Source organism: Elephantulus edwardii, unplaced genomic scaffold, assembly GCF_000299155.1.
Source record: "Elephantulus edwardii isolate Elephantulus edwardi_28Jun2011 unplaced genomic scaffold, EleEdw1.0 scaffold00011, whole genome shotgun sequence".
NCBI classification, from domain to species: domain Eukaryota; kingdom Metazoa; phylum Chordata; class Mammalia; order Macroscelidea; family Macroscelididae; genus Elephantulus; species Elephantulus edwardii.
This window is the reverse complement of record NW_006399761.1, coordinates 2,981,721-3,007,491: the sequence shown is the minus strand read 5'-3', so window position 1 is coordinate 3,007,491 and position 25,771 is coordinate 2,981,721. Positions and strand designations below refer to the sequence as shown.

At 38.6% G+C, this 25,771-nt stretch overlaps 1 protein-coding gene across 1 annotated transcript in view; it reads left to right on the top strand.

Annotated features, from left to right (window-relative positions):
- The window catches only part of EXOC6B (exocyst complex component 6B), a 534,006-nt gene that overhangs the window by 355,286 nt on the left and 152,949 nt on the right, over window positions 1–25,771 (top strand). Inside the window, exon 19 of the mRNA XM_006880883.1 lies at window positions 10,301–10,442. Within this exon, the coding sequence (XP_006880945.1) occupies window positions 10,301–10,442 (142 nt within the window). The remainder of the gene's footprint in view (window positions 1–10,300; window positions 10,443–25,771) is intronic.

Here is a 25,771-nt window from a genome sequence, read left to right as displayed (position 1 = left end):
TGTTTCATTGTATGTGTAGTCACTCGGAGTCAGAGCTGATTTGTGGTCACCTGACAACAATTGTATGTTTGTTCTTGTGTTTTTCACTATAATACTATACATTTCATTAGAATTCAGGTAGTATCAATAGTAGTCAAGTCTTTATTTTAAATATAATACAAAATAACCCTTTTTAAGACTTTTTGCCTTGAATTCTAAGCTGTCTGGTATTAATGATATTCTTGCTTTTCATTCACTTTTTCCTTTTTTATCACGACCTACTACTTTTTATATTTTTCTGTTTTATCAGTTTGTTAGCGTTTAATTTTAGAGGATTTCTGGTGGCATAGTGTGCTGTACTATCAACCCAAAGGTCCATGGTTTAATCCACCAGCTGCTCCATAGGACAAAGACGGGCAGGGCCCTCCTGTGACAGTTTATAGCTTTGGAAACCCATTTGAAATTCAGAGTTGACTGGACATCAGGGGTCAGTTTCATCTTTGATTGCTAATTTAAGCTATGTTTTGTTGTACTCATTATTTGGTTATATACTTGCTATTTTGTTTCATGGTTTCTCTTTAAAAATGTTCCTGTTTCAATTTGTTACACACATTTTGTATCCTTTCCGTTTCTCCCAAATACTTTTCTTTAAAAACTCTGATAATTGGAATTAAGGGTGAAAAGCATGATTTTTTGAAACGTGAATTATGTTTAAAACAAAACATAAAATATTATTTTAAAAATATATTAAATAATATTTTGGAAGCAAGAGTGGTATCCACTTCCTAAACAACATACCTCCGAAAACTCTAAGAAAGTTTGATAATTGTCGTAATTGTAGAGGGGCTTCAGGCCTTTTGTTCATAGGGTCGCTATGAGATGTGCTTGACTTGAAAACAGTCAACAACAACAACAATAGCTATTGTATCAATTAATTTTATTTTCTCCCCTGTATTTTTTATATTAGATCAAGCCTGGAAGCAGGAGCGGCATCCACTTCCGAAATAGCTTGCCTCCGGAAACTCTGTGTACAGACAGTGCTCAGGCCGTTCGCTCATAGGGTCTCTATAAGTTGTCTACGACTTGACAGCATCAAACAACAACAATATTTATTATATAGTGTTACTGAAGTATATATGTGTATTTGAATCTGTTTTTACTGACTTTATTTTACTTTTATAGAGACTTTTTCATCCACATCTAAGTCTTTACAACTTTATTAAGTTTCTTCCCACCCCCACACCCCACCCCCGCCCTGCCCGTTTGATACATTGATTATTCTTGCCCTTTCTTTTCATTTGACTGTATTTAACAGCTGTCACTTCACCTGATGGTAACTGTTTATTTTGTCTTAAAATTAATTGGCTTTCATATTACAGTTTTAAATTTCTTACTAATTTTTTAATTAAAATTTTTTCCTCTGTAAAAATATTTGACATTCATTTTTCCCCAACTTCATGATTTCACAAAAAGAAATCTAGAGTTTATTCCTTCTCAGGTAGATTTCAACCTAGTTTGTTTGGGTTTTCTTGTAACTCTTTTGTAATAGCCATTTTTAGCATTTTTGTCATCCTTTTGGTTCATTTGTTACTATTTCATTTCACACTATTTTATAATTTGTGCTACAAAGCATTTGTTGAACTTTTTCTTGATCCTCTAATATATGATTTTTTAGGACTTAACCCCTCAACCTTCAACATACTGTATCATTTGCTTATTTTACATTTTCCCCCACCTGAACGTGTGAGACTTTCTTCATATTTGACCTCAAATATGGGAAGATGATTATAGAGTGTGTGTTTGCCAACAAGGCCACTCGATGAATCTTGAGCCTTTTTATTCCCCATTTTATTGAACACTCATCTTTTTCTAGATTAGTTTTGTGCGTAATGGCATACATATCATTCATCTGTTTTCCTGATTCTGCTCGCTTTCGTTTAATTATTAGTTATCAATAACTCAAAAACTCAACTCATTGCTGTCAAGTCAGAAGAGGCTCAAAGCAATTCTCCTGTCAGCTTTTAGTTGGCTGTAGATAGAAAGGAGGAAATTGCTCATCTTTCTCCCATGTGGCCATTAGTGGAGTCAAAACCACTAGAGAGACCCATTTACTTTGACTGCACAACTCACTCTTCTGGACTAAGTCACCAGAGCTTCTGGTTATCATGTTGTTGTGTTGTCAGGTACCATAGAATGAGAACTATCTCCCTGCTTACCTTCCAGCTGCTTTTCATGGTCAGTAAACTGCATAGGAATTGACCACCCATCTTTCTCCAGTGTAGTTGCTGGTAGATTCGAATCATGGACATTTGGGTTGACAGTGTAATTCCTTAAGTCACCAGAGCTCCCTTATGATTAACATTGTAGTGTACCGTCAAGTTGGAACTGATCCATAGCTGAGCCTCCAGCGTGTTTTCAGAGGCAGTTAATCACACGGGAGATTGCCCTTCCTTCTCCCGTGGAGCACCTGGTGACCTCGGACGGATCACAGCACAGCTTTTTGCCACTGGGCCACCAGAGCTCCCTATTATTATCATTGTTGTTGTTGTTGTTATGTGCCATCGAGTCGTTTGCGACTCATAGCGACCCTATGCACAACAGCCCTAAACCCTGCTCTATCACTGTGCCAACCGCACTGCCTCTGACACACCCATCCCGATTATCATAGTAATGAATAATCTACTACAGTGGGTTTGATACATACTAGTGTCTTTTCCTCACACAAGAAGAAGCCTGGAAATTATGTTAGTGCAGAGGATCAGGGATGTCATGGCTGAGATCTTTTCTCTTGACCTTTCCTTCAGATTGAAGGGAGATGCCAAAATTCTCACCATGAGATCCATTTTATAGGCAGCAGGAAAAAGATAGGCCTAGACAGAAAAACATCTGCAGACATTTCTACTTATTTCCAAATTATTTGCCTTATACATTGCCAATTATTATTTTGCTGAGGAAAAGGGAAAATGGACAAGCAAGCAGTTACATTTCTGTCAAATATTGTTACTGTTTGGTGCCATCAACTCTGACTCACAGTGACCCTGTGTACAGGAGATCCGGTGCCATGCTCATTAGCTTGCTGAAGGTTTCATTCTCTGTTTCAAATACCATTTCTTTTTCTAAGGACTAGCCCCTCAGCTTGCTTGGTTCCACAGTCAAGACTCTTGGAACCAGCAGTCAGGAAATCAAAGAACAAATTTCATTGAGAAAGTCTACTGTTGGGGACCTCTCCAGAATACTGAAGAGCAATGATGTTAGTCTGAAGACTAAGGTGTGCCTGATCCAGGACATGGTCTTCATAATTACTTGCTATGCATCTGAGAGCTGGACAATAAGTAAGGATCATAGAAGAAGAATCTAGGCCTTCGAGTTGTGGTGCTGGAGAATAATGTTGAACATAACTGTGGACTGCTAGGAGAACAAACAGGTCTATCCTAGAAAGAGTGAAACCTAGCTGCTCCTGGAGGAGAGAGTGAAACCAAGCTGCTCCTGGAGACAGGCAAGGATTTTGAAACTTCATCTTACATACTTTGGGCTTGTGAATAGGAGGGACCAGTCCTCGGAGAGGCACATCGTGCTTGGAAGGATGGAGGGACAGTGCAGGAGAGGAAGACCCTGGATGAGAAGGATTGACTCAGTGACTGGAGAAACGGAATTAGATCTGTCAGAGATGATGGCATTGGCTCTCAGGATAGGGTGGGACTCAGTGCTAATGTACATAGAGTCACTGAGTCGCAGGTGACTCAGTGACACATAAGAAGTCCCTCCTGATAGCATTCCCCAAATACGTTAGACAAAGTCTTAATGACTCTTTCCTCAATGGGCACTCTGGCTATACTTCTTCTAAAGACGGATGTATTTGCTCTTCAGGTAGTCTATTCAATACTCTTCACCAACACCACATCTTAAAGGCATCAGTTCCCCAGTCTTCCTAATGCATTGTCCAACTTGAAGATACGTAGGAAACAATTGAAAATCCCATAGCTTATGTCAAATGCATCTTAGTCTCTAAAGAGATATGCTTGCTTTTTAGTACTTTAAAGAGGTCCTTGGCAGCCCATTTGACCCTTTGATTTCTTAGCTGTTGCTACCATGCTTAGTTCTTGTGAATTCAAGCAAAATTAAATCATTGACCTTGAAGTGGCATATTCTTTTTATCACAAGTGTCTGGTTCTCTGACTGTAATCTCAACTTGTAGAGTCTAGTGTAAATAATCAATTCCTAGCATACTCAAGATCTTTCCATTTTTAAAATACTTTGCTCTTGGGACTCTGCTGCCAAAGTTGTTGTGCACTTCACCAGTTTTCCTTAACCACTTGTTTAAGCCCAAGGTTTTCATCTTCTGTCTAGATGAGAAAGAGCTTGATAGTAGAGGATAAATGAGTCAGTAGAAATAGAAAAACCACATTCTGAATGGGTAGGAACATAGAGGTTTACAGTTGACGGTGGTATTAGAGAAAGGTACTGATAATCCCACAGATTACCAAGAGAATAAGCACGTCTGTGTTGGAGGAAGTGCAACCAGGGTGTTCCTTAGAGACAAGGGTGATGAAAATCTGTCTCTCGTACCCAGGACATGTCAGGAGAGCCAGTCCTTGGAAAATGACATCATACCGGGGAAAGTGGAGAGTTAGCAAAGGAGAGGAAGACCCTCAAAAAGATGGATTGACACAGTGACTAGCAATGGCTTGAGCATGTCGGGGGATGGTTAGTGTGGTGCAGGATAGAGCAAGGTTCAGATCTGTCTTTTGTAGGGTTACTGTGAGTCACAGTTGGCTCGATGGTACCAAACACAGCAGCAACAACAGTCAGTTCTTTCCTAGTCATTGTCCAAAGTACTTGAGGATACGAGCTAGATGGTAGAACATTTTAAATGCCCTGATGCTGTACACCGCATATTCTTTATCCTGGGTAGGTTTTTCAATCTAGCGTCCACCTTGTACATGGGATCATTTAATCTCTGGTTGGTTGGTTGTTTTAAATTTTTGTTTTAGCATGACTTTGACTTTTTAATTTTTTTGTGGGTCTTTATTATAGGGGTGTTTGGAAGAAGCAATATTGAAGGGTTATGTCTTTTTTGTGTAGTGGTGCTGTAACAGAAATAAATACAAGTGAGGGGCTTTAGCAAGCAAGTTTACTTTCTCACTGATGCAGAGGCTGGAAATCAGGGCACTGGTCTAGAAGAGGCTCTCTGTCTGCCCAGAAGGAGGGGAAGATCCTTGACCCCTTTGAGCTTCTCATGGACAGTGTTCTTGGGGATTGGCATCCCTTCCCTCATCTCCCCGTCTCTTGCTTGTTCTAAAGTATCTGAAAAGAGATTTATTTAGGAAACACTCTGAGCTAATCCCATCTCATTAACATAACAAAGGTGACTCAACCACACCTGAAATTAAAACCACAAGCATAGAAACAGTTATTTTTAGGGGAATCAGGTGATGGATGGAAGAGGACTAAGTAATTCAATCCATAACAGGCTGTTAGCTAGACAACCCCTCCCCCACCGTGAGTATTTATTTTAATAGCCATTTGGTTTTATTAGCTTTTAATGAGCTTTTTGATAGCAAGTCCCATAATTAACAAGGCAGTCTTTCAGGTTTCCTCTTCTCTAATGATAAACATATTTTGTTGCTTTTAGAAAAGCACACTATAATGAAAAATTTCCTCTTTCACTGCTCCTTATAGGTACCCCTTGAAAAAGCACAGAATGAGGAGACTGGACAGATTGGGTTTTTGTTGTTTTGTTTCTATACACATGATTTAATTCGCTAAAGACAAGGAAATAGTAATATTTCATGCTTAGGATCTTGCACTGTGATAAGTCAGCATCTCTTTCTAGGTGAATGAAATTTGTCTATGAGCTTAGCTTATGTTTGAATTTATATGTTGGATTTTTCTGCAAAAAAGCTAATGCAATTCTTCTTGAGACCCAAATAAGCTTCATAGCTTTACTTTAAATGTCCCTTGAAACTTCGGACATTACTATTCAAAAAGACAAATATTTATCACAAAGTGCTTACCATCTATTAAGCCCCTACTGTGTAGTCTGAAAGGTTCCATATATCTACATTATCTCCTGTGTTACATGTATATAATATTTAAATAGTTGTTAGTATCTTCATTTTGCTGTTGAGAAAGCTTAGTCTGAGATGAAACAATTTTGTTTAAAGGTCACAGTAGTAGTAGAGCCAGGACTTGAGCTCAAGTTTATATGAAAACAAAATAAATCTTTGCTCTTTTTTCTCTGTAGCATATCACTTTTTATTTAGTCTTAACCTTGTTTTCACTAATACATCCCTATAAAATAGGTGTGATGATTCAGGTACAGTCATCCCAGGGTGACTTTAAATAAAGAGCTAATTAATTTTTGTAAAGGAGATATTAAATGACTTTCCTCAGAAAAACCTAAGATTTTTAAATAGTCCCAAATGAAGCATTTGTTGTTGGTAGAAAGTAATGAACCAGAGCACCCACAGGATATGTTAACTAAAAGAAGAAGAAGGAGGGAAAAACCCCTTCAGGGTAACGAGGTGTTTGGGAGGGAAAAGGCTCTTATTTAGGGTATTGAACAGTTAGGACTGAGTAATAAGCGTATGTGGAAGTTAAAAGGGCCTGGCTGGCAGACAGTCGGGCGTCTGCACCATTGTGTTTTGTAAACTTTCTCCTATGGCTGTGGTGTGTTTTTTCCTAGCCCACTTTATTTTTTTATGAGGTTTGTAAAGGTCTTGAATAAACAATTGAGATTATAGAGGTTTTCCTGGAAGCTTTGGTTAATATTTTAATGTTCTTAGCTTTGTCACATTATTAAATAGCTTATTGGAAAATTTGAAAGAGAGTTTCTTTTTTTCTTTTTTGCTGTTGTTGTCCTGGTGGTTGAATGCCAAAATTAACTTTCAACTGATTTCCTTTTATTTTAACATTATACCTCCACATGCCACCATGGGATTGTGATCCAGTGTCTGGGAGGCCTCCACTTAAAATGCACTTCAAGGGAAATTACAGTTTAGAGGGTGTGTCCTGAAGCCAAGCCAGTGACTGTAAATGCCTGCAGTAAGAGAGCTCTGCAGACAGGGCAGAGGGAATTGGAGAGAGTGAGAAAACAGGAACTCATAGACATTTGGAGATTACCTCATCCTGACCTTGGCTCGTTAATATTGGAATCTGAGTCTTTGACATTTTGGTTGCACTCTGGTCAAACTTGGTAAAGACCCCCAAATACCTTAAAAGACATTTTTGTGTTAATGAGATGACTTGAAAAAGTTGACCTTTAACCTGAACAGAAGTCAAGGAAGCAGAAAGGAATAGTTTTTATTTCTCCTTATGAGGATTTCTCATTCTTTCAAGGGTTGAGAGGTAGTAATTGTTATTCGTAGATACTTTCTCTTACCTCTGTCTTTAATTACAAATCACTTGTTAGAATCTTCATGTTACTTTAGAATATAACGAGGCTCACCTAGATATCCCTTAGCTTGTGTGAAGTCTTCTCCAACTCTTACGGCCTTACAACTTGTTCTTCTAAAATCTATAGTGATTAGAGTTTATTCTGCCCAATTTAGCATGTAATTAAATGTTCTCCTTGATTTGCTTCAGAACAGGAAGTACATATTTCACTGTTTTGTATGACAGAATCATTTGGTTTATAGAAAAACTCAAATGACTCTATATAAGATCTTTCCTTGAATGACAGCTTTAGTCTGGCCTCTTCTTTAAGATAGACTCCACTTGGAAAAGGCAGCCCTTGGCCCAGTTCTGCCATTCTTCCGTTTGACTGCCTTCCAACCTGAAGCTCTCATCTTCGGGAACTCTGTTAGACGGTGTTCTGTTTCAACTTGTGGGTCCTCCAGGACTCGTTCTTCCAGCAGTGGATGGTCTCTTTTGCATCTTCTTCTGGAGGCTCTGCTGAAATCTGTCCACCATCGGGGACCCTGCTGCTATTTGAAATACTGGTGGCATAAGTTCCAGCATCACATCAGCACACAGGCCTCCACCATACCACAGACTGTCAGCAAAGCGGTGAACTATAGTGAATCACAGGCTTTCAGGTCTTCCTTAATATCTTTTAGCTCAGTGTGGTGGTTTTTAGATTTAAATTTTACACATATTTTGTTAAATTAATTCCAAAGTGATTTGTGATTTTTATGTTAATGAAAATGATACTGGTTTTATTTCCTTTTCTATTTTTTTTCTGTTTCCCTACAGAAATAGAAATGCCTTTTTTTTTGGTATACTGACCTTGTATCTAGTGATTTTACTAAATTCTTTATTAGTTGCAAATCCCTTAGATTTTCCGTGTACACAATATTAAGAAGAAATAAAAAAAAAAGAAATTTCTTTCTAATCAATATGTATTTTATTTGCATAATTGCACTATCTAGCTCCAAAATGATATGAGAGGTATGAGTAGACATACATGCCAGAGTTCTCCCCAAGGGAAGCATGCAATCTTTTTTACCATGAAATAAAATCTTAGCTGTTAGTCAGAGATAAGATGAATACTGTATTTAAGACACTGAGTTGCTTTAGTCCCTTGCATTTTCTTTTTTTTTCCCCCTTGCCTTTTCTGTGCAGTGATTCCACACCTTGCTGCTGAGCTATTGGCCAGACCAGTTGTAGGAGAATGAGGGCCACATGGGGAGTACTGTGTCTGATCTTTTCTTTACCAGCTTCACAGGGGCAAACTACCCCCATCCCCAGCATCAGTAACACACAACCAATTCCCCTGAGGACAGACATGTTCCTCGTACTCCTGTTCTACTCTTTCGTGCTCCCATTCATGCCTCTTTCTACTCATCTCAACACCAATCTTACTGCTTGGCTGTGTTCAAAATCCAGTGTGATAGCTCACAGACCACACAGAACCATACTGGGAGACTTGAAAGGTTATAATTCAGAGTGATAACAAAATATAGTCAAGATAGCTTCCCAGATTTGCTTTTAGGCATCTCAGCCTCGAGCCTTATGACTATGTTTTCCCGAGTTCTCCGTCCTACCAATATTAGCTTCCCCTTCTAAAGTCCCATCTCGCATCAGTTCTCTGGTTCAGCCACTATCACTGCTAATGCTGTCTTGAAGTATGCCCTATATTTCAGTGGGTTGGAGAAAGTCTGTCATCAATGGTTGGGTGAAGAATTCCATCTCTGCTGGTGAGGGAAGAATTCTTACCTCTGCAGCTAGAGCTCTTCACTTTATTGGCAAGACTAGCTAATTTTCTTGTAGATTGTTGAGACTGGCCATCGCAGAATGGAAAGTAGTCTCCTTGTGGATAGGCCAACACACTGCGTTGGCATAGTCCCACCCATCTGCAGAGGAACGTCAAGTAAGGGCTAGAGAAGTCATATTGAAAGATAAACTCCTTCCAAATCCACCTCTGTTTTCCTTCTTTCCTCTTGGAGTTTCCATGTCCCCTTGCCCCACTGTTGGTCCCCCTGTGCATCACTGACCTGTAGTGATCACTGCAGTGTCACCTGACCTGAGAGACTGTTCCCTGTATTCACATTTATGAAAGTACAGCTAAATAGCTTTTACAATAATGATAACTTCTTCCTTGATGAACACTGTTTTCCTTTGAAGTTACTACAGAGGCCAAGGATGCTGCTAAACTTCCTACCGTGTCAGCATTTCTGTCCCGAGGTGGATTGACACAGTGGTTACAGCAGTGAGCATGAGTGGGCCAGAGATGGTGAGGGTGGCGCAGGGTAGGACAGGGTTCAGATCTGTCATTCACAGGGTCGCAGTGAGTCATACTCAACTCATTGGCACCAAACAGTAACAGTAAATGTGAATGCTGCCAGGCCTGAACAACTTTGCTCCTAAGCAATTTATTAGTGATATCCCTAAATTATAGTACATGATGTTTTAGTTTTAATTCATTTAAAAATATTTTCTCATTTCCTTTATGATCTCTACTTTGACACATTATTTAGAAGCATGCTGTTTGATTTCTGACTAGAAAATGAGTCTTTTTTAAAATGGTTGCTTTTGTTTTAAGATGGTTGTCATTTAGATCTATAAATGCCGAGAGTATTTGAATTGTGCTGTTGTTGTTGTGTACTGTTGTGTCAGAACCTCCCATAGCTAAACCTCTAGCAGGTTTTTGGAGGCAGTAAATCCCACAGGGGGAGATTGCTCCTCTTTCTCCCACACACAGCAGCTCGTGGATTTGAAGTGTGTATCTCTGAATTGGGAGCACAATTCCTTACCACTTAGCCACCACAGCTACCCTTGTTTAAATTGAAGAACATAACAATGGAAAGAATTCTAATAATGCCTAATTAAAAAAATTATGTTCGTTTTTGTTGACACTGTGACTTCCACCTTTGTGTTTCAGGGAAAGGTGGCCCAGACAGCGTGTATGTCAGCTTGTAAGCATTTAGCCACATCCTTGATGCAACTTTTACTGGAAGCTGAAGTCAGACAGCTCACTTTGGGAGCATTGCAGCAGTTCAACCTGGACGTCAGAGAATGTGAACGTAAGACATGACCATTGCTTGCTTATTTGTCCTGCCGCTGTACTCAATGTCTTTAAAATGTATATTAGATCTGTGGAGCTCTTGTTCCAGGCTTTGTAACTGTTGTATAAAGGTCACTATGAGGCAACTTGACAGCACGTAACACCACCACCACCAACGGCATAGGGAAATGGAGTGTACCAACAATTGGCTCGAGCACCCAAAATACTTTGGTAGCCTAGCAGTAAGGAGCATGCTGCCAGCCCAGAAGCACACAATTCAAAGCCATCAACTACTCTGTGGGAGAAAAGGGAACTGTCTCCTCCCATGCAATTTATAGCCTCAGAAACCCTGCTGGAGGGCCAGCTATGAGTCGGTTCCTACTTGAAAGCCCAAAACAACAGTAACATACCTAGAATAGAGAAGATTTCTGTCCAAAGAATCTTAGGATCAAGAGGAGAATTTAAGGCAAGTGCACATTTAATAGACACTTAAAAAAATGCTGATTGATTCAAAGACTTATAAATTCCTCTTTCAAATAGTCTTTTTTATTTTGTTTTACACTGTGCTTACATGTCATCTGCATCCCCTTTCTACTTGAACCAGTGGTTTATATCAGTCAGAAATACTTTTTCTTACAAGAAACAAAATGTTAAGCAGTGGTTTAAATGAATATGACTTCTCTTCCCAGAGCCAGTCACTTGTTGTATTAATTTGGCTGCTTGATGGCTTCGTGGACTGAGGCCTTCGTGGGTCAGGCTGGGTTTTATGCAGTTGTACACAGAATGGCTGTGAGTCAGAGTCAATTCAGTGGCACCTGACAGAAACAATCTCTGCCATCCTTTAAATGTGGGTTTTCATCCTTATTTCTTTTCTATTCAGAAGAGACCTCACATGATTTGAAACAGAATTGACCAGCCTCACCTGTTGCTTTTTTGAGAAGATAAAAACCTCTTGGTCAGCTTCCTATTATGTTCCATGAGCCAGAGTTTTGTAACACAGTTACTGACATAAAGGAAGCTGCTACATTAGTATCTAGCAGAATGAGAGTATTGCTACTGGCATAGTTGCTGTGAATGTCTACTTTGGACTGAACACTTAATTAGAGTTGGATTAGAAAGGAAAGAGGAAAGAAGAGTTCATATGGATCCCAGAGCTGCCAGTGACCAGTGAAGAACTGACAAAGGCTTCTTGATTTTTTTTTTATTCTAATAGAATTCAAATAGTGTAAAATTACATGAAAAATGTATGAACTTGGAGAAATGACAATAATTACAGAAATCTTCAGGCCTTTTGTTCATAGGGTCACTATGAGTCGTGCTCTACAGCAAAAAACAACAGCAAAGTTATATGAGTCTGCTAACATTCCGCTCCATCCTTTTATCTTTACTTTTTATTGGTTTCTCTTGGTTGGTATTCTTAAACTATGATAAAAAATACTATATAATTTGTTACTCTTTAATCTAACATACATTGGGCATGTTGTTAGAAAGAACAAGTCTTTGGTAAAGGACATTATATTTGAAAGGTGGAGGGTCAGTGTAAGAGAGGAATACTCAACAAGAGGAATGACATGATAACTCTAACAGTGGGTCTGCCTGTATCCGAGATAGTAAGGATAACACCAGATAGGTCAAAACTCAGATCTGCTGTTCAAGGAGCCTTATGAGCTTCAGGTGACTCAACAGTACATACCAACTTTGATATGAATATAGCTAATATGCCACAAAATACATAAACGTTGTACTACTCAATGAATGTAAGAGATGAAAGGGGAAAATGGGAATAATTTTCTCTTGAAATGAAAACAAATACCAGGATGTTAGATTTAATCCCATTCATCCAGTTTAAAGATTGTTAGATTGAATGAAAAGAAATGCCTTACTATATGTTGTGTACAAGAAAATGACACAAATAGGCCAAAAGAATAGAAAAAGTTTACTGTGCAAATTCTGATCATAAGAAAGGTAGGAGACTTTGTAATTTTAGTCATTGAATTTATAATGTACATCTTCCATTTAACACAATATACTTAAAAATTCTATTCTACCATTTATGCTAGTAGATCATGCAGAGGGCGTTAATATCACCTAGCACAGGGAGATCTGGTGACTTAGTGGTAAGAAACTGTGTTGTCAGCACAGAGGTACATTGTTTGGATCCACCGGCTACTCCAAGGAAGAAAGAAAAGTAATCTCCTCTCCCTTGATTTACTGCCTCTGAAAACTTGAGAGTCAGCTGTGGGCTAATTCAGACCCAACAAGAATTGGCTCAGGATAGAGCAGAGTTCAAAGCTATTTATTGTTCATAGGATCGCTGCAACTCAATGTCACATAAAAGTAATAGCAATAACTAGAAATATTGGCAGTTCTGGTAGGACAGCTAATAGGCATTTGCACTGCTAACATTAAGGTGGAGCTTCTTTATGGGTTTAAATCTGTCACTGCACCATGGAAGAAACATGGGCAATCTCCTCTGTGATACAGACCCTCTGAAAACCCACTGGAGATTCAGCTATGAGTAAATTCTGACTCTATGACTTTATGGCTTTTAGGGGGACAGGGAAGTTGTTTTGTGTTTTTTTTTCTCTTTTTTTTTTTTTTTGAGAGTAGAAATATGAGTAAATCTGTCTAGGAAAAAGACATGCAGGTAAAATGTTCTTAGATGTCAGGATCATCATGTGGCTTGGCCCTGTGTACTTTGAATGTGTTATCAGAAGGCCCAGCGCCTGGAGAAGGCCATCATGTGTGGTAAGGAAGAGGTCAGCTGAAATGAGGAGGACCTTCAGTCAGGTGTTTTGCATAGCAGCTGCAGCAGTGTTTCCACCATAGCAAAGACTGTGAGGCAGTGTTCCGTTTAACGGTACATGAGATAGCTATGGGGTTGAAATTGAGTTGAGGACACTTTACAGCAACAGTAACAGTTTGGGCTTAAGTGATGGTGTAATTTGGGTGCTGTAATGTAATGATGTAATTTGGAAGTTATGTAATGATGTAGTTACTCTTTATTTTGTGGTCTCATTGGTTGTCTCCAATTTTGCTACCAATTAGGTTCTTGTTTTTGAAACCTAACTAGGTAAATAAATGAAAAGTGTGTAGTCTCATAGTTTACTGATATCTGTTTATCTCATCTGTCATCTTCAACATATGGAACATTTTTGTAGTAGCTTTTAAAACTCATTTTCTGATAGTTCCATCAACTGTATTTTTTCCAGGTCTGTTTCTGTTACTGATCCCCCCCTCTTTGGTTATGGGTCATATTTTCCTACTTCTTTGTATGCCTGATAATTTTTTATTGGATGCCTGGTATTATAAATTTTATATTCCTGGGTGTGGTTCTTTGTGCATCCCTTAAAACAGTTTCAGAGTTTTTCTGACATACTTTTAAGTTACATGGAATTTGTTAGATCCTTTGACAGTTGCTCTTAAGCTTATGGTAGACCTAGACTAGCCTTTGATGTCAGTTTACCTTCAGTTTTAAAGTAAAGCCCTTTGGAGACTTCTTTCCTGTGCCATAGGCATCAGACTGCCTTTCTACTCTGACTAGTGGGAGCAAAAACTATGCACAGCCTTGTATGAACTACACAGTGTTTCTGCCTTCTCCCTTCTGGGGGATTCTTTCTTGGCCCCATAACTGCACTCATTCAGCCTTTAGCCAAGTAGTCAGCAGACTGTAACTTTTCTCACTTGGAGATTCCTCTTCTCTGGCACTGTGCCATGTGCCCAGGTTGTCTGGGCCTTTGACATTCCAGTCTCTGCCTTTTCGACTCAGTGAGACCACCAGGTTCCATTCAGGCTCATTTCTTCCCCACTTGAAAATTGTCCCTTGACATGCTCACCTGATTTGAGTTTCTTCCCTCAGAGACCACAGTCTTGCATTGCCTACTGTCCAATATCTAAAACCATTCTTTCAGATATTCTGTAGAATTTTCAAGGGTTGTTTTGTAATTTATTTGTTTGTTTGTTTGTTTGTTTGTTTGCTGTCTTATTCTTAGTGTTCTATGTTGGAAAGTAGCAGAACCAAGTAGCTCTTCTTTTTTTTTTCTTCCCTTTGTAGGAATAATGCATAACCTATTTGATAAATTTTGAGGGAGAAAAGTACAAAAAAGAAAATAAAAATTACTTACACTGTATTTTCAAAAAGGTAATATACGTGATCTACTTTTTTGCAATTTATGGCCCACCACAGATATTTTTATAAGTATATTGTAATTTTTTTTACCATGACATGTAAAAACAAAATAGCACAGTATGCTTGCAAAAATGCCTCATTATGGTCAGACGTGATTAGCAAAAAGAGCCAGATGTGCACATAATTGCATACAAATAGAGTGATGTTGCCTTTTGGAAATAAGTATAATCCCAGGCTTTACATGTGACCTAGTAATATTCAGCAGTAGAAGAATAATTTCTAGGTACCATGTGCCAGATTCTTTTTATCCATGGTTGGTTTACATTTCTCCCTCTTAACCCATTTTTTTCAACTCTACTCATTGTCATCATATTGGACCTGATCGTAACTAACCTTCTGTTGGGTTTTCAGAGGCTTTAAATGGCACAAGGGGAGATTGCTCATCTTTCTCCCACAAAGCAGGTGGTAGTTTCGAACCATCTGCCTTTGAGTTGACAGTGCAGCTCCCTATCCACTGGGCCACCAGAGCTCCCTAACTATTGATTTGGAGAATGAAGACATAGTAAATAGGTAGATTTGTCCAGGTTGAATCGTGGAGCTAGGCTGAAAGACCTCCTTCCCTCAGCCTTGAGGAAAAAGGAAAACCACATATTTTTGTATTATCTAGAAAAAGAAGGAAAGAAATTTGCGGCAAGCAACCTGGAACACCGTTAAAGTATTTCACAACTGATTAGGGATGACTGCATGGCTACATTTTTGATAGAGCTAATACATACTGTTTTAGGTTATGGATTGGGCTTTTAACCAAAAGGTCACATGTTCAAATCCACCAGCTGCTCCACGGGAGAAATCTGAGGCAGTGTCCTTACTTGAAGGCATACAGGCTAAGAAACCTTATGACAGACCAACTGATTGAGTCCAAACCGGTCAGTGGCAGTGGGTTTGTGTGAATATGTACAAGCGAATGGAGAGTGAGAAAGCAGAGATGGATGAGCCTTTATCTGGGAAGAGTCCTGAGAAGTAAAGAAAATAGCCATTTTGTGGCCTGGTTCAGAAGTACATTTTATATGTGTTCTTTTGTTGTTTTGTTTAAAAAAGAACCACCTATATGCTTCAAGGACTTGATATTTTTATGAGAGAACCAACTTTCCAATTAAGACTCAAAGATCATTTAATGAAAAAATGGAACATACACCAGTTTGTTCACTATGCAAAAAGGTCTTTCCTACAGGTAGTATCTTATCTGAAAAGCTCTTCAATGTTTGTAATAGCTTTTTAGATTTAGGGTCATTGTGACAGATCTACATTTGGATGGCCCAGCAGTACCACAAATAATTATATTACCACTGAAATTAAAATTTTTCATATATCTTGGAGTCACTAAGATTCATTGATTTAGAATTTAATGTTTCATTTCTGATTGACGGTATTTGTCTAACTGTCAACATTTCCATGGACATTTATTTTACTTCAAAAGAAAGAACTCGTTTCTACGTCTTTCCCTGTACATCCCCCTCATTTTTTTTTCTTTTACATGCTCAGTGGTCTATAAAAAAATCTTAAAGAAATGATACATAAAATTCAAGTAACTCTACAGAGGCGTATAAAAGCAGTCCAAATGACAAGATAATTAACACCTACGTCTTTCTACCCAGTTGTACGTGCGTGAGGCACTTTCCCTTTTGTCTGTAAGTCCTTGGAAGAACTGTGTAGGTCTTCAGAGAAATCAAATTCTGGACAAGATAGTGTGTATACGTGAAATGGTGGACCCTGCGAGCTGGGCTGCTGCTTCCTTACACTTCCTTTATGTGAACTGTACCTCATGAGCCGGAGATAGTCCGCTAGTCTAATATAGATAAGAAGAACAGAACTTAGAATCCTCTTAACCAGAAATTGATTCAGTTAGCACTTTGTTTTAGTGTGACCATGTGTCAATTACCTAACCTCTTTCACAGTCCTGTTTAAGAAATAAGAATAATAATGGTTATTATTACAGAAATAGCATCAGGACTAAATGAGGCATTTCATGAAAACATTCATTTGATTGTGTGGCACATCCTAATGGAGCCCTGGTGGTGTGAGCACTTGGCTACTAAGTAAAAGTTGGTGGTTGGAACTGAGCAGATGCTCTGCAGGAGGAAGGTGACAATCTGCTATAAAGGTCAGAGTCTTGGACACCTTTTGGGGATGTTCTGCTCTGTCCTTGGGTTCACTGTGAGCTGGACTTGACTAGAAGGCCGTGGGGTTTGGCAAATACTGAGTAAGCATGAGCAGTAGCTGTTGTGATCACCACCTAGGAAATAACCAGCAACTCAAGGAATTTATCAGGAATTTAGGAGTACTGAAGGAAACATCTCTTTTTCTTCAGAATTTAACAGTGGCCTTTGAGATTTCCTACTTTGTGTGAATTTTATCTCACATCACTGTACGTTTGTATCTTATATTTGGTCATAGATCTTGGCACACTGGATTCTGGCAAAGAAAACCGTGTTTTAAATAGCAGCAGGTGGTTGCCTTAGTTTACTTCCTTGATCCAACTTGGACAACTGCATCTTGCATGTACTCAAATGTTAATTCTTTCTGTGTTTGGAGTTTCCACAGCTTGCTTTTTTTTTAATTTTTATTTAAAGAGGTTAAGATTCATAGTCTAGCTGAACTACTTGCTTTCATTATTATTTAGTTCAGTAAGAATCTATTCATTTATTCAGCATGAATGTATGGTACTGCCATCTTGGGCAAAGTATTGTGGTAGAGGCTGAGATAAAATGAGAGCATGTTGGAGGATTGTAAACAGGAGAAATCCTTTATTATGTGTATTTTCCAGGACTCTACAGTGAAGTGAAAGCTTAGAGACTGGTTAAAATGCTGTAGAAATAGTCTAATCTGTAGAGATTGTTTGGGATCTTTTATTATAATTCAAGATTTGAGAGTGAGTGAATTAACTTTTATAACTTTCTAGTTTATTAATTCCCAATAATAAACTGGAAATCCTGGCTGGATGTTGTCAGGTTAGTAGCAACCCTCGGTACAAATGGACACAATTCCCAGTCCTCTACCATCATCACAGCTGCCTCTGTTTGTTACACAGAGCTATTAGGAAGTCAGGTGAGTTAATATATGTATAATCTTTCCTAAACTCCAGGAAAATGGTATTATAATTTCTTCGTCCATGCCCCTTTAAATGTTTTCTTATTTTCTTTATCATTTTTACTGTTATGGTTTAAATTTTAATTAATTTCAATGTTTATCTAGCTCTTCAGCTCTTTATTCAAAAGATCAATACATTCGAGTGTGCATTCATACAGCATCACTAAGCCCTCTGCTCGGGTGGCCGGCACATTTGATTGCAAGGAAATACACAACACTTGCCTCCTTTTTGGTATAGCATAGTCTTAAGGCAGCTTCCACAGTTTTCCAGGACTCATTACTTTTTAAAATGTTTGCACAGAGCAAACTGGGTACTTGAACAGGAAGGTAATGGGATGCATTCTGCTAAGTTCTTTCAATTCTCTGATGGTCAAATTAGTATGACTTTTGATTTAATAGTTTGTAAAGAAGTGAGAGTCCTCAAACCTCATTCTGTGAGGGCCAGTGAGGATTGTGTCCACACTGCCCGGCTTTCAGGGACAGCATCTGGGTAGCCAAGCCTGTTGTAAGGAAAATAGTGGCCGAACATACTTTGTCACTTACCCTTCCTAAGTCCCCACTTTGTGTCAATTACTTTTAGTTACTTTTAGTTCCTGAGATGTTTCCGTTTCTTTAAATTATTGTCATTGTGAATTACAGTCAAAGAGGGGTGGTTTTGTTTTTCTTCTTTATCCAAAGAATGCTTTTCAAATTATATCTTACTCATTTGGTATCGCATCAAGTTTCTAAGGAGAATTATCGTAAGAATGTTGGATTTAGACAGATAAAGACATGGGGGAGGGTTTGAGCCCAGTAAAATTTTAAGCTGCTTCTCTGTCGGCTATGTGAAAATAGCAGATACTCCTCTTGTTAGAGAACGCTCAGGGCTTGAAGATGCTCATTTTCCACGGGCAGTCTCTTGGACAGCACATTGCGTATCATTGTATCACTAATTTCAGATTCCATTAGCCTACTACTCTGGGACTCCTCTTTTTGAATTAGAATTTTAAAACAAACTCTCCCTATGCCCTCTTCTGTCTGAGAAACATTAAGGACAGAAGATTGATGATCAACTCCCAATACACTTGTATCCCATAATATTCCAGCACTTTGCACTGTGAAAAAATTCTGAGGTTAATAGTTGCTATTGGCTCAGTTGTAGTGAAGACAGTAACTCTAAGACAAATTTCATGTCGAATCAATTTTGTCTTTTGGGTGATTAGCTTATTAATCAGAAAACTGTTTTGTATATCTCTTCTTAACAGTAGTGTTTTTACTCTTTGCTGGGACAATAGGAAGTTTTAGATAGTTTTTGGTAGAGCGTATGCTGCTTTACTCATTTAATCTTTGGTTTCTCCATTTCTCAGTTCTATTCTAATTCTCATTTTGATGCTGTATTTGCTATATAATGTACAGATTTGTGAGGGCGATGCACTAGGCTCGCACGTGTATGTGTGCACAGTAATCAGCAGTTTACTCGTTCTCTCTGCTCCATGGACCAGTACGCTTCAGGGACTGAAACACTTTAGATATATGAGAAATAAGATTTAAAACTTGAGTGTTGTATGAAATTATAGGATGTAACTAGGAGCTATATAGTCTGCTGTCATTTTCTCAAGCTTACTATTTTCACTCGGTCTATGAAAAAGCAGCTTGTGAATTGTGTGGCTTTGTCTCTCCTTCACTGCCCAGACCCTTGCCAAGTCTTTAAAAAAGCAGCATTGTACCTGCATTTCCTCCTTTCTCCAAGAGCAGCCATTACAGAAGCCTTGCCTTTTCTACTCTTGTCCTCCTACCTACAAGGTTTGTTGGAACTAGGTTGTGTGCGTTTGTGATTGCTTTCTTAGCTTTAGAGAGCTCAGATAGATGGGCGTCTTACCATTAAGAGTGGCAGTCCCACTTCTCTCTGACTACAGGTAGGGAATTCCACCCCTCAGGTGGGCTTTGCTACGACAGGGGTCAGTGAGTAGTACCCACTTAGCAGCTATTTTGGCTTGTGGTCTCAAGTTCCTTGAATTCCAGGAGAAGAGGAAGTCATTGTCTCCCTGAGCCCATTGGCAGACACCTGGTCATTTGATAGTAGATGCTGCCAACCTGAGCAGTGAGGGCAGGTAGCCTATGCCTCTTCCCGTGGGGCCATCCTTGTCAAGAAGATGAAGATGGATCATTTGCTATACATCACTGTCAAGTCCTGAAACAGGCTTCTAGAGGTTGGCCGACACAGACAAAGCACTGTCTCTCCCAGAAAGTATTGTGTCGTATTCTCTTTGGGGAATATTGGCGTTCCAATGACCTGCTCCATGAAGATCCTAATGTCCAGTCAAGCACCTTTTTCAGTAGCAAACTCTCCCATGCTCCTGAGGCCGTGTTCAGCTGCTTGGTAAATGTCGTCCTCAACCCAATCTCATCAGAGGACCCTCACTGACTCTTCTCTGAAATAGTTTTGGTTTTTCTTTCTGATTATAGTTCAAGGGCTTTTTTTCTTTTTTAATTGAAAAAAAAAAAAATCTAACTTAGCCAAAAGCCGATTTTATTGTATCATGTGGGAGGAAAGGATCCACCTAGGTTATTTTGATTTTAGTGGTGGTCCAAATTTGGTGCATCTTTCCTTTTTATTTACTTTTTAAATTTTAGTGATTTCAGGATTCATTCTGCATTTTTAAAAAATGAATTGGTTCGCATATAATTATTAATATACATGGTTTATACAATATCCATTGTGGTTTATAGAATTAATTACTATTGATCTATGCCAGTTCTCACTCTTTTAAGTCTTCATGGAATCTTTCCTACGTTTTTACCCTCTCTCCACCCACTGGCCTCTGCTATCCTAAGGTCTTTCCCCCCTTTGCTTTCTTCTGCCCCACTTTCCTCTCTTCCTTTGAACATTTATATCTATCTTGCTTTGTTATCCTATTTTCATGATCCAATTTTATGCCATATTTGTCCTTATGTAACTGAGTTATTTCACTCAGCAAAATGCTCTGGAGACTCTCCAGTGCTATACAGTATTATACAAAGTTGTTGTTCCTTAGTGCTACATAGTATTCCATTGTGCAAATATACCACCATTTTTCAACCCATTAGTTTGTTAATGGGCCCTTGTACTGTTGCCATTTTCTTGCTATTGTGAATAACACTGCTGTGAACTAAGGTGTACATATGTCATTCTTGTCTCAGTTCTGATTTCCTTGGGTTATATTCTTAACAGTAGAATAGGTGGGTCATATGGGATTTCAGTGTTCAACTTTTTGAGGAAGTGCCTTCCAGAGTGGTTATACTATCTCATAATCCTACTAGCAGTGCTTAAGAGTTCCACTGTATGTGCATCCTCTCCACTATTTATTGTTTGCTGTGTTGTTAAACTTTGCTACCACTGCTGGGATGATGGTATCTCAGTGTGATTTTTTTTCTTTGCATCTCTTTGATTGCCAGTGATTTTTTTTAACATTTTGTTAGAGTTTGTTGGCTGTCTGAATGTCCTTCTTTGTGAAGTCTTTTTTTAAAAAAATATACTATTTTATTTATAAAACTTGAATACATTGTTTTCAAGAACAGATTCTTCCAATTTCCATCACAAGCCCCTCATCAAATTGTACAACTCCGTGATTAATCCTCCCTCCTTGTGCACATCCTCCTCCCTCCGCTTCCACCCTCCCCTCCTTGGATCCTTATTCATGCTGTAATAATGGTTTTATACACGATTTGCCATTGGGGGACTGAGTTCAATCAGCATACTGCTCTCCAGTCCCTCCCAAGTTAGGTATAGTGGTTAGTACTCTGTGTTGTAAAAAGTCTTTTAATATCTTTTGCCTATTTTATGATTGGGTTATCAATCTTTTTCTTAGGGAGGGCTTGTAGTATCTTATAAACTTTAGTTATAAGACCCTTGTCTGAAATGTCACTGCCAATTATTTTGTCCCTGTTCATGGGCTTTTTTCCCCCCACCATATTCAAGATTTTTAATGCACACAGCGACTTGATTTTAAGAAGATCCTTTTCATCTATTTTATCCTCTCCTGGTTGTACATTTTTGGCTATTGTTGCAAGCCTATTTTTTTTGAAGTAGGTGAGTTTCTAAATTTAGTCCCATTTTGTCTCTTATGATCTTTATAGTTTCAGGTTTTATCCCTAGGTCTCCGATCCAGTTTGAGTTGAGTTTTGTATATGGTGTGATATGTAGAGTTTGTTTCAGTTTTCTGTGAGTAGATGTCCATCTTTGTCAGTACCACTTGTTAAAGAAGTTATTGTTTCCCCATTTAATAGGTTTGTTTCCTTGTCAATTATCAGTTGACTGTAGATAGATGGGTTGATTTCTGGCTTCTCAGTTCTGTTCCTTTGTCTTTGTGTCTTTTGTTGTGCCAGTACCATGCTGTTTGAATTACTACAGCTGGGTAGTAGGTTTTGAGATCAGGGAATAAGATGTCTCCTACTTCATTTTTTTTTTTTCAGACGAGCTTTGCTTTTTATGGGTCTCTTTTCCTTTCAGTGAAAATGGAATTTGCCTTTTTTTTTCTCTTTGAAGAACTAATTTTAAATCTGTGTTGGGATTGCATTGTAGGATTTTTGGTTTTTTGGTAGGATTGTCGGTTTTACAATGTTCAGTCTTCCTATTCATGAACAGGGAATGTTTTTAGTTAGATAGGTCTCTTACTGTTTCTTATAGTGGTGTTTTGTGCTTTTCTTTATGAAGGTCTTTTTTTGCCTCTAGTTTGGTTTATTCCTAAATATTTCATCTTGTGATTGGTACTGTAAATGATATTGTAAATTGTTTCCTTTTCCATATTTTCTTTGTTGCTGTATAGAAATCCAGCTGATTTTTGTATGTTGATATTGTACCCTGACACACTACTAAATTGGTCAACTAGGCCTAACAGTTTTGGGTTTGGTTTTTTTGTTGTTGTTGTTGGTTTTGATGGGTTTTTTTTTTGTTATTTTGGGATTTTTCTCTCTCTACTAGCATATCATCTGCATATAGTGATAGTTTCACCGTCTCTTTGCCAATTTGGTTGCCTCATATTTCCTCTAATCTAATTGCCCTACCTGGGACTTCCAATACAATATTGGATATGAGTGGTGATAGTGAGCATCCTTACCTGTCCCTGTTCACAAGGAGTATGCTTTTAGTCTCTCGGAAACTTTATGTACTTGAGAAGCCCAGACAGATTGTTATTGCTAGGTACTGTCTCAGTCCCTGTTCATAGCCACTCTGCATACAGCAGAACAAAGCCCACCCTGACCCCATGCCGACCTTACAGTCTCTGCTGTGGTCAGGCTCTTGTTGAGCAAATACATGTTTCTGGACAAAGCTCTTTGTCTCAGTTTCCATAGCCAATGCTGAGAGTTTTGAGCTGTCAGTACAAAATGTTGTGAGTATGTATAGACAGTGAAGACGGGCCATAAGAGAAGCACCGAGGCTCACTCTCAGGACCCTGGAGTCAGATGCAGGTGTGCTGTGTTACTCTGTGAGTGTACACACGCCCATACACACACACAAACACAGCTGTTGCCATGCTGACAGTAGAAAGTTCTCAGTGTATATTTCTTTATAGGCCTCAGATTTTCTGAGAAAACGGAATCTCAAATCCTATATTAGTGTCCATATAAAATGAATTGACTATCCAACATCACCACAAGTATATAACCAGGACAAGATAAAATAGATGTATGATAACAACTGAAAATAAATCTTTATGTTCATCAACAAACATCTCTGTAAAAGAGCCCACAGACTGAGAATAAATATTTGGCAATGACATATCTGACAAGAAGTTCACATCTAAAATTTAAAGCACTAACACTTTAACAAGAAAAAAGACAACCTAATTACAAAATAGGAAGAAGATATAAAAAGATTTCTCACCAAAAAAGACATCCAGATGACTAGCAAACACATGAAGAAATCCCCAAGGTTACTAGGTATTAGATAGATGTAAACCAACGGTGAGCTATCATCTTACCCCAGCAACAGTTGCAAAGTTCAACAGTCAGTCCACCAAACGACAAATGCTGGTGAGGATACGATGAGATTGAACTCTAAAAGAAATATAGTGCAACCTCTGTGGAAAACAATTTGGTGTTTCCTTAAAAGGTTGAAAATGGAAGTACCATTCAATCCAGCTATTTCACTATTAGGGTATGTAAAAAAAAAAGAGCTGCAACATGAACAGGTATATGCATGCATATGTTTACTACAGCATTATTCACAGTAGCAGATAGATGGAGCCAATCCAGGTTCCCATCAGTGGACAAATGGATGGAGTAACTGTGGTTCACGAACATGATAGAGTCCTGTCCAGCAATGAAAAGGAGTTAAGAATTCGTGAACCACCCCACAGCTTGGATGAGTCTAGAAGACTTTACACTAAGTTAGTTATAGAAGGACAAACACTTTACCAGACTACTGTGACAAAAAGCTATAGAAAGGCTTAAATACAGAGAGACTCAATACAATATGGTTACCAGAAGTGAGGGTATGGGAGAGAATAGGAAGTTAGTTAATGGACAGTGAACAATTATTCATGTGGGTGAAGGAAAGGGCAGTGTGGAACAAATGGGTGACTGGACATTTAAGCGTTGTAATTAATATCATGGAACAAAATATACAAAATCAATTAAAAAACCCCAATGTGTTCTGTAAACTCTCACTTGTCACTATTTAAAAAAAATAAAATTAACACATCATTGACTAAGGTAACTGGGATTCTTGTTCAATCAATAATGTACTTGTTAAATGACCTTGAACAAATTATGTATGTTCTGAATGGCACATAATCTCAACTGTATAACATTTTGACATTTTATTGCTTCTGCTGAAAGTGGAGGGGGATAGAAAAAGAATGCAAAAGGCATATTCGCAAAAGGCATATTCGCTTGTAGACATTCTTGTGTGTGGATGCATAGAGAAATAGTAGTAGAGTCAGATAATTTCTAACTAGTCCACTGAGAATCATTTTCTTCTTTATATTTTCCTCTTTAAAATTTTCAGTAATTGCAAATACCCCTTTTAGCTTTTAAGGTTGCAAGCGTGTAGATAAAAGTCCTATGACACTTTTATATCCTTCATTATTATTTATCTCTGAAATATTAAAGACCTCCATGCTATGTAGTTTGACATTGCTCTACAGTCGTTATAATAACTTCCTTAAGTCATCTTCCTTCTTCCAGGAATCACAGTGTGAAAGTCATTTTGTAAGTGGGTGCAGCACAAATAATCTTTCCCATGATCTAAACTATCGTTTCCGTAGATGAAGCACAGCACTCTATTTCTGTGGAACATCCAGCCAGCCCAGGGTTCCATAGAACGGTAGGTGCTTACATCATCTACTTCCTTTAAGGTCTTGAACAGAAAAACTTTTTCTACTATATTTTGCTCATTATAACCCAGTAACTTCCTTTTTACCACTTGTTGGTCCTTCTTGTATGTTGGGCAAGCTGTGGGAATCAAATTCTCCACCTTCCTAGATTGATTTCTCTTTAGTCAGTTCCCCCCCAGGTGAATGCGTGCTGTGGTGACATTGGTCATTGTCTGTGGGCACAGTGGACCCTTGTCCACTCTCTCTTTACAGGCAAATGGGATGAAATGTTGGCAGCAGTGCCAAAGTTCCTTCATGTTTGTGGCTGTGTCCTCGCTGTGATGAGAACGAGTTGTTATTAATGAACAAGCCACATTTACTATCATGGCTTTCAGTTGTCTTTGATAACAAAAGAAACTTGGAGGATTAAAGTTTAGAAACAATTTGTAAATTCATATATCCAAAATGAAAAATCTTTTCAATCACAGAGCTTATCTAAATAAATGAGTTGTCACATTCTGATTTTCTGTCTATATAAACACACCCACTTGAGAATGGTCAGGTAAATCTCCAAGGAGCTGTCGCTCCCACCCTTTCTCTTTTTTCTCTCTCTCCTCTGGCGTTATTTCATAATGCTCTGGTAGCCCTTCCCCTGACCAACAAGGCCTGGAGTGCATTCCCCAAGGAGTCCATCAACTCCTCTCTGTAATTAGCTTAGTGGAGCCATTGTGAAGTGATGCAAGGAGACTTTCTCTTCCCCAGAGCCACACTTCACAGTCTAGCACGCCCCTCTCTGTG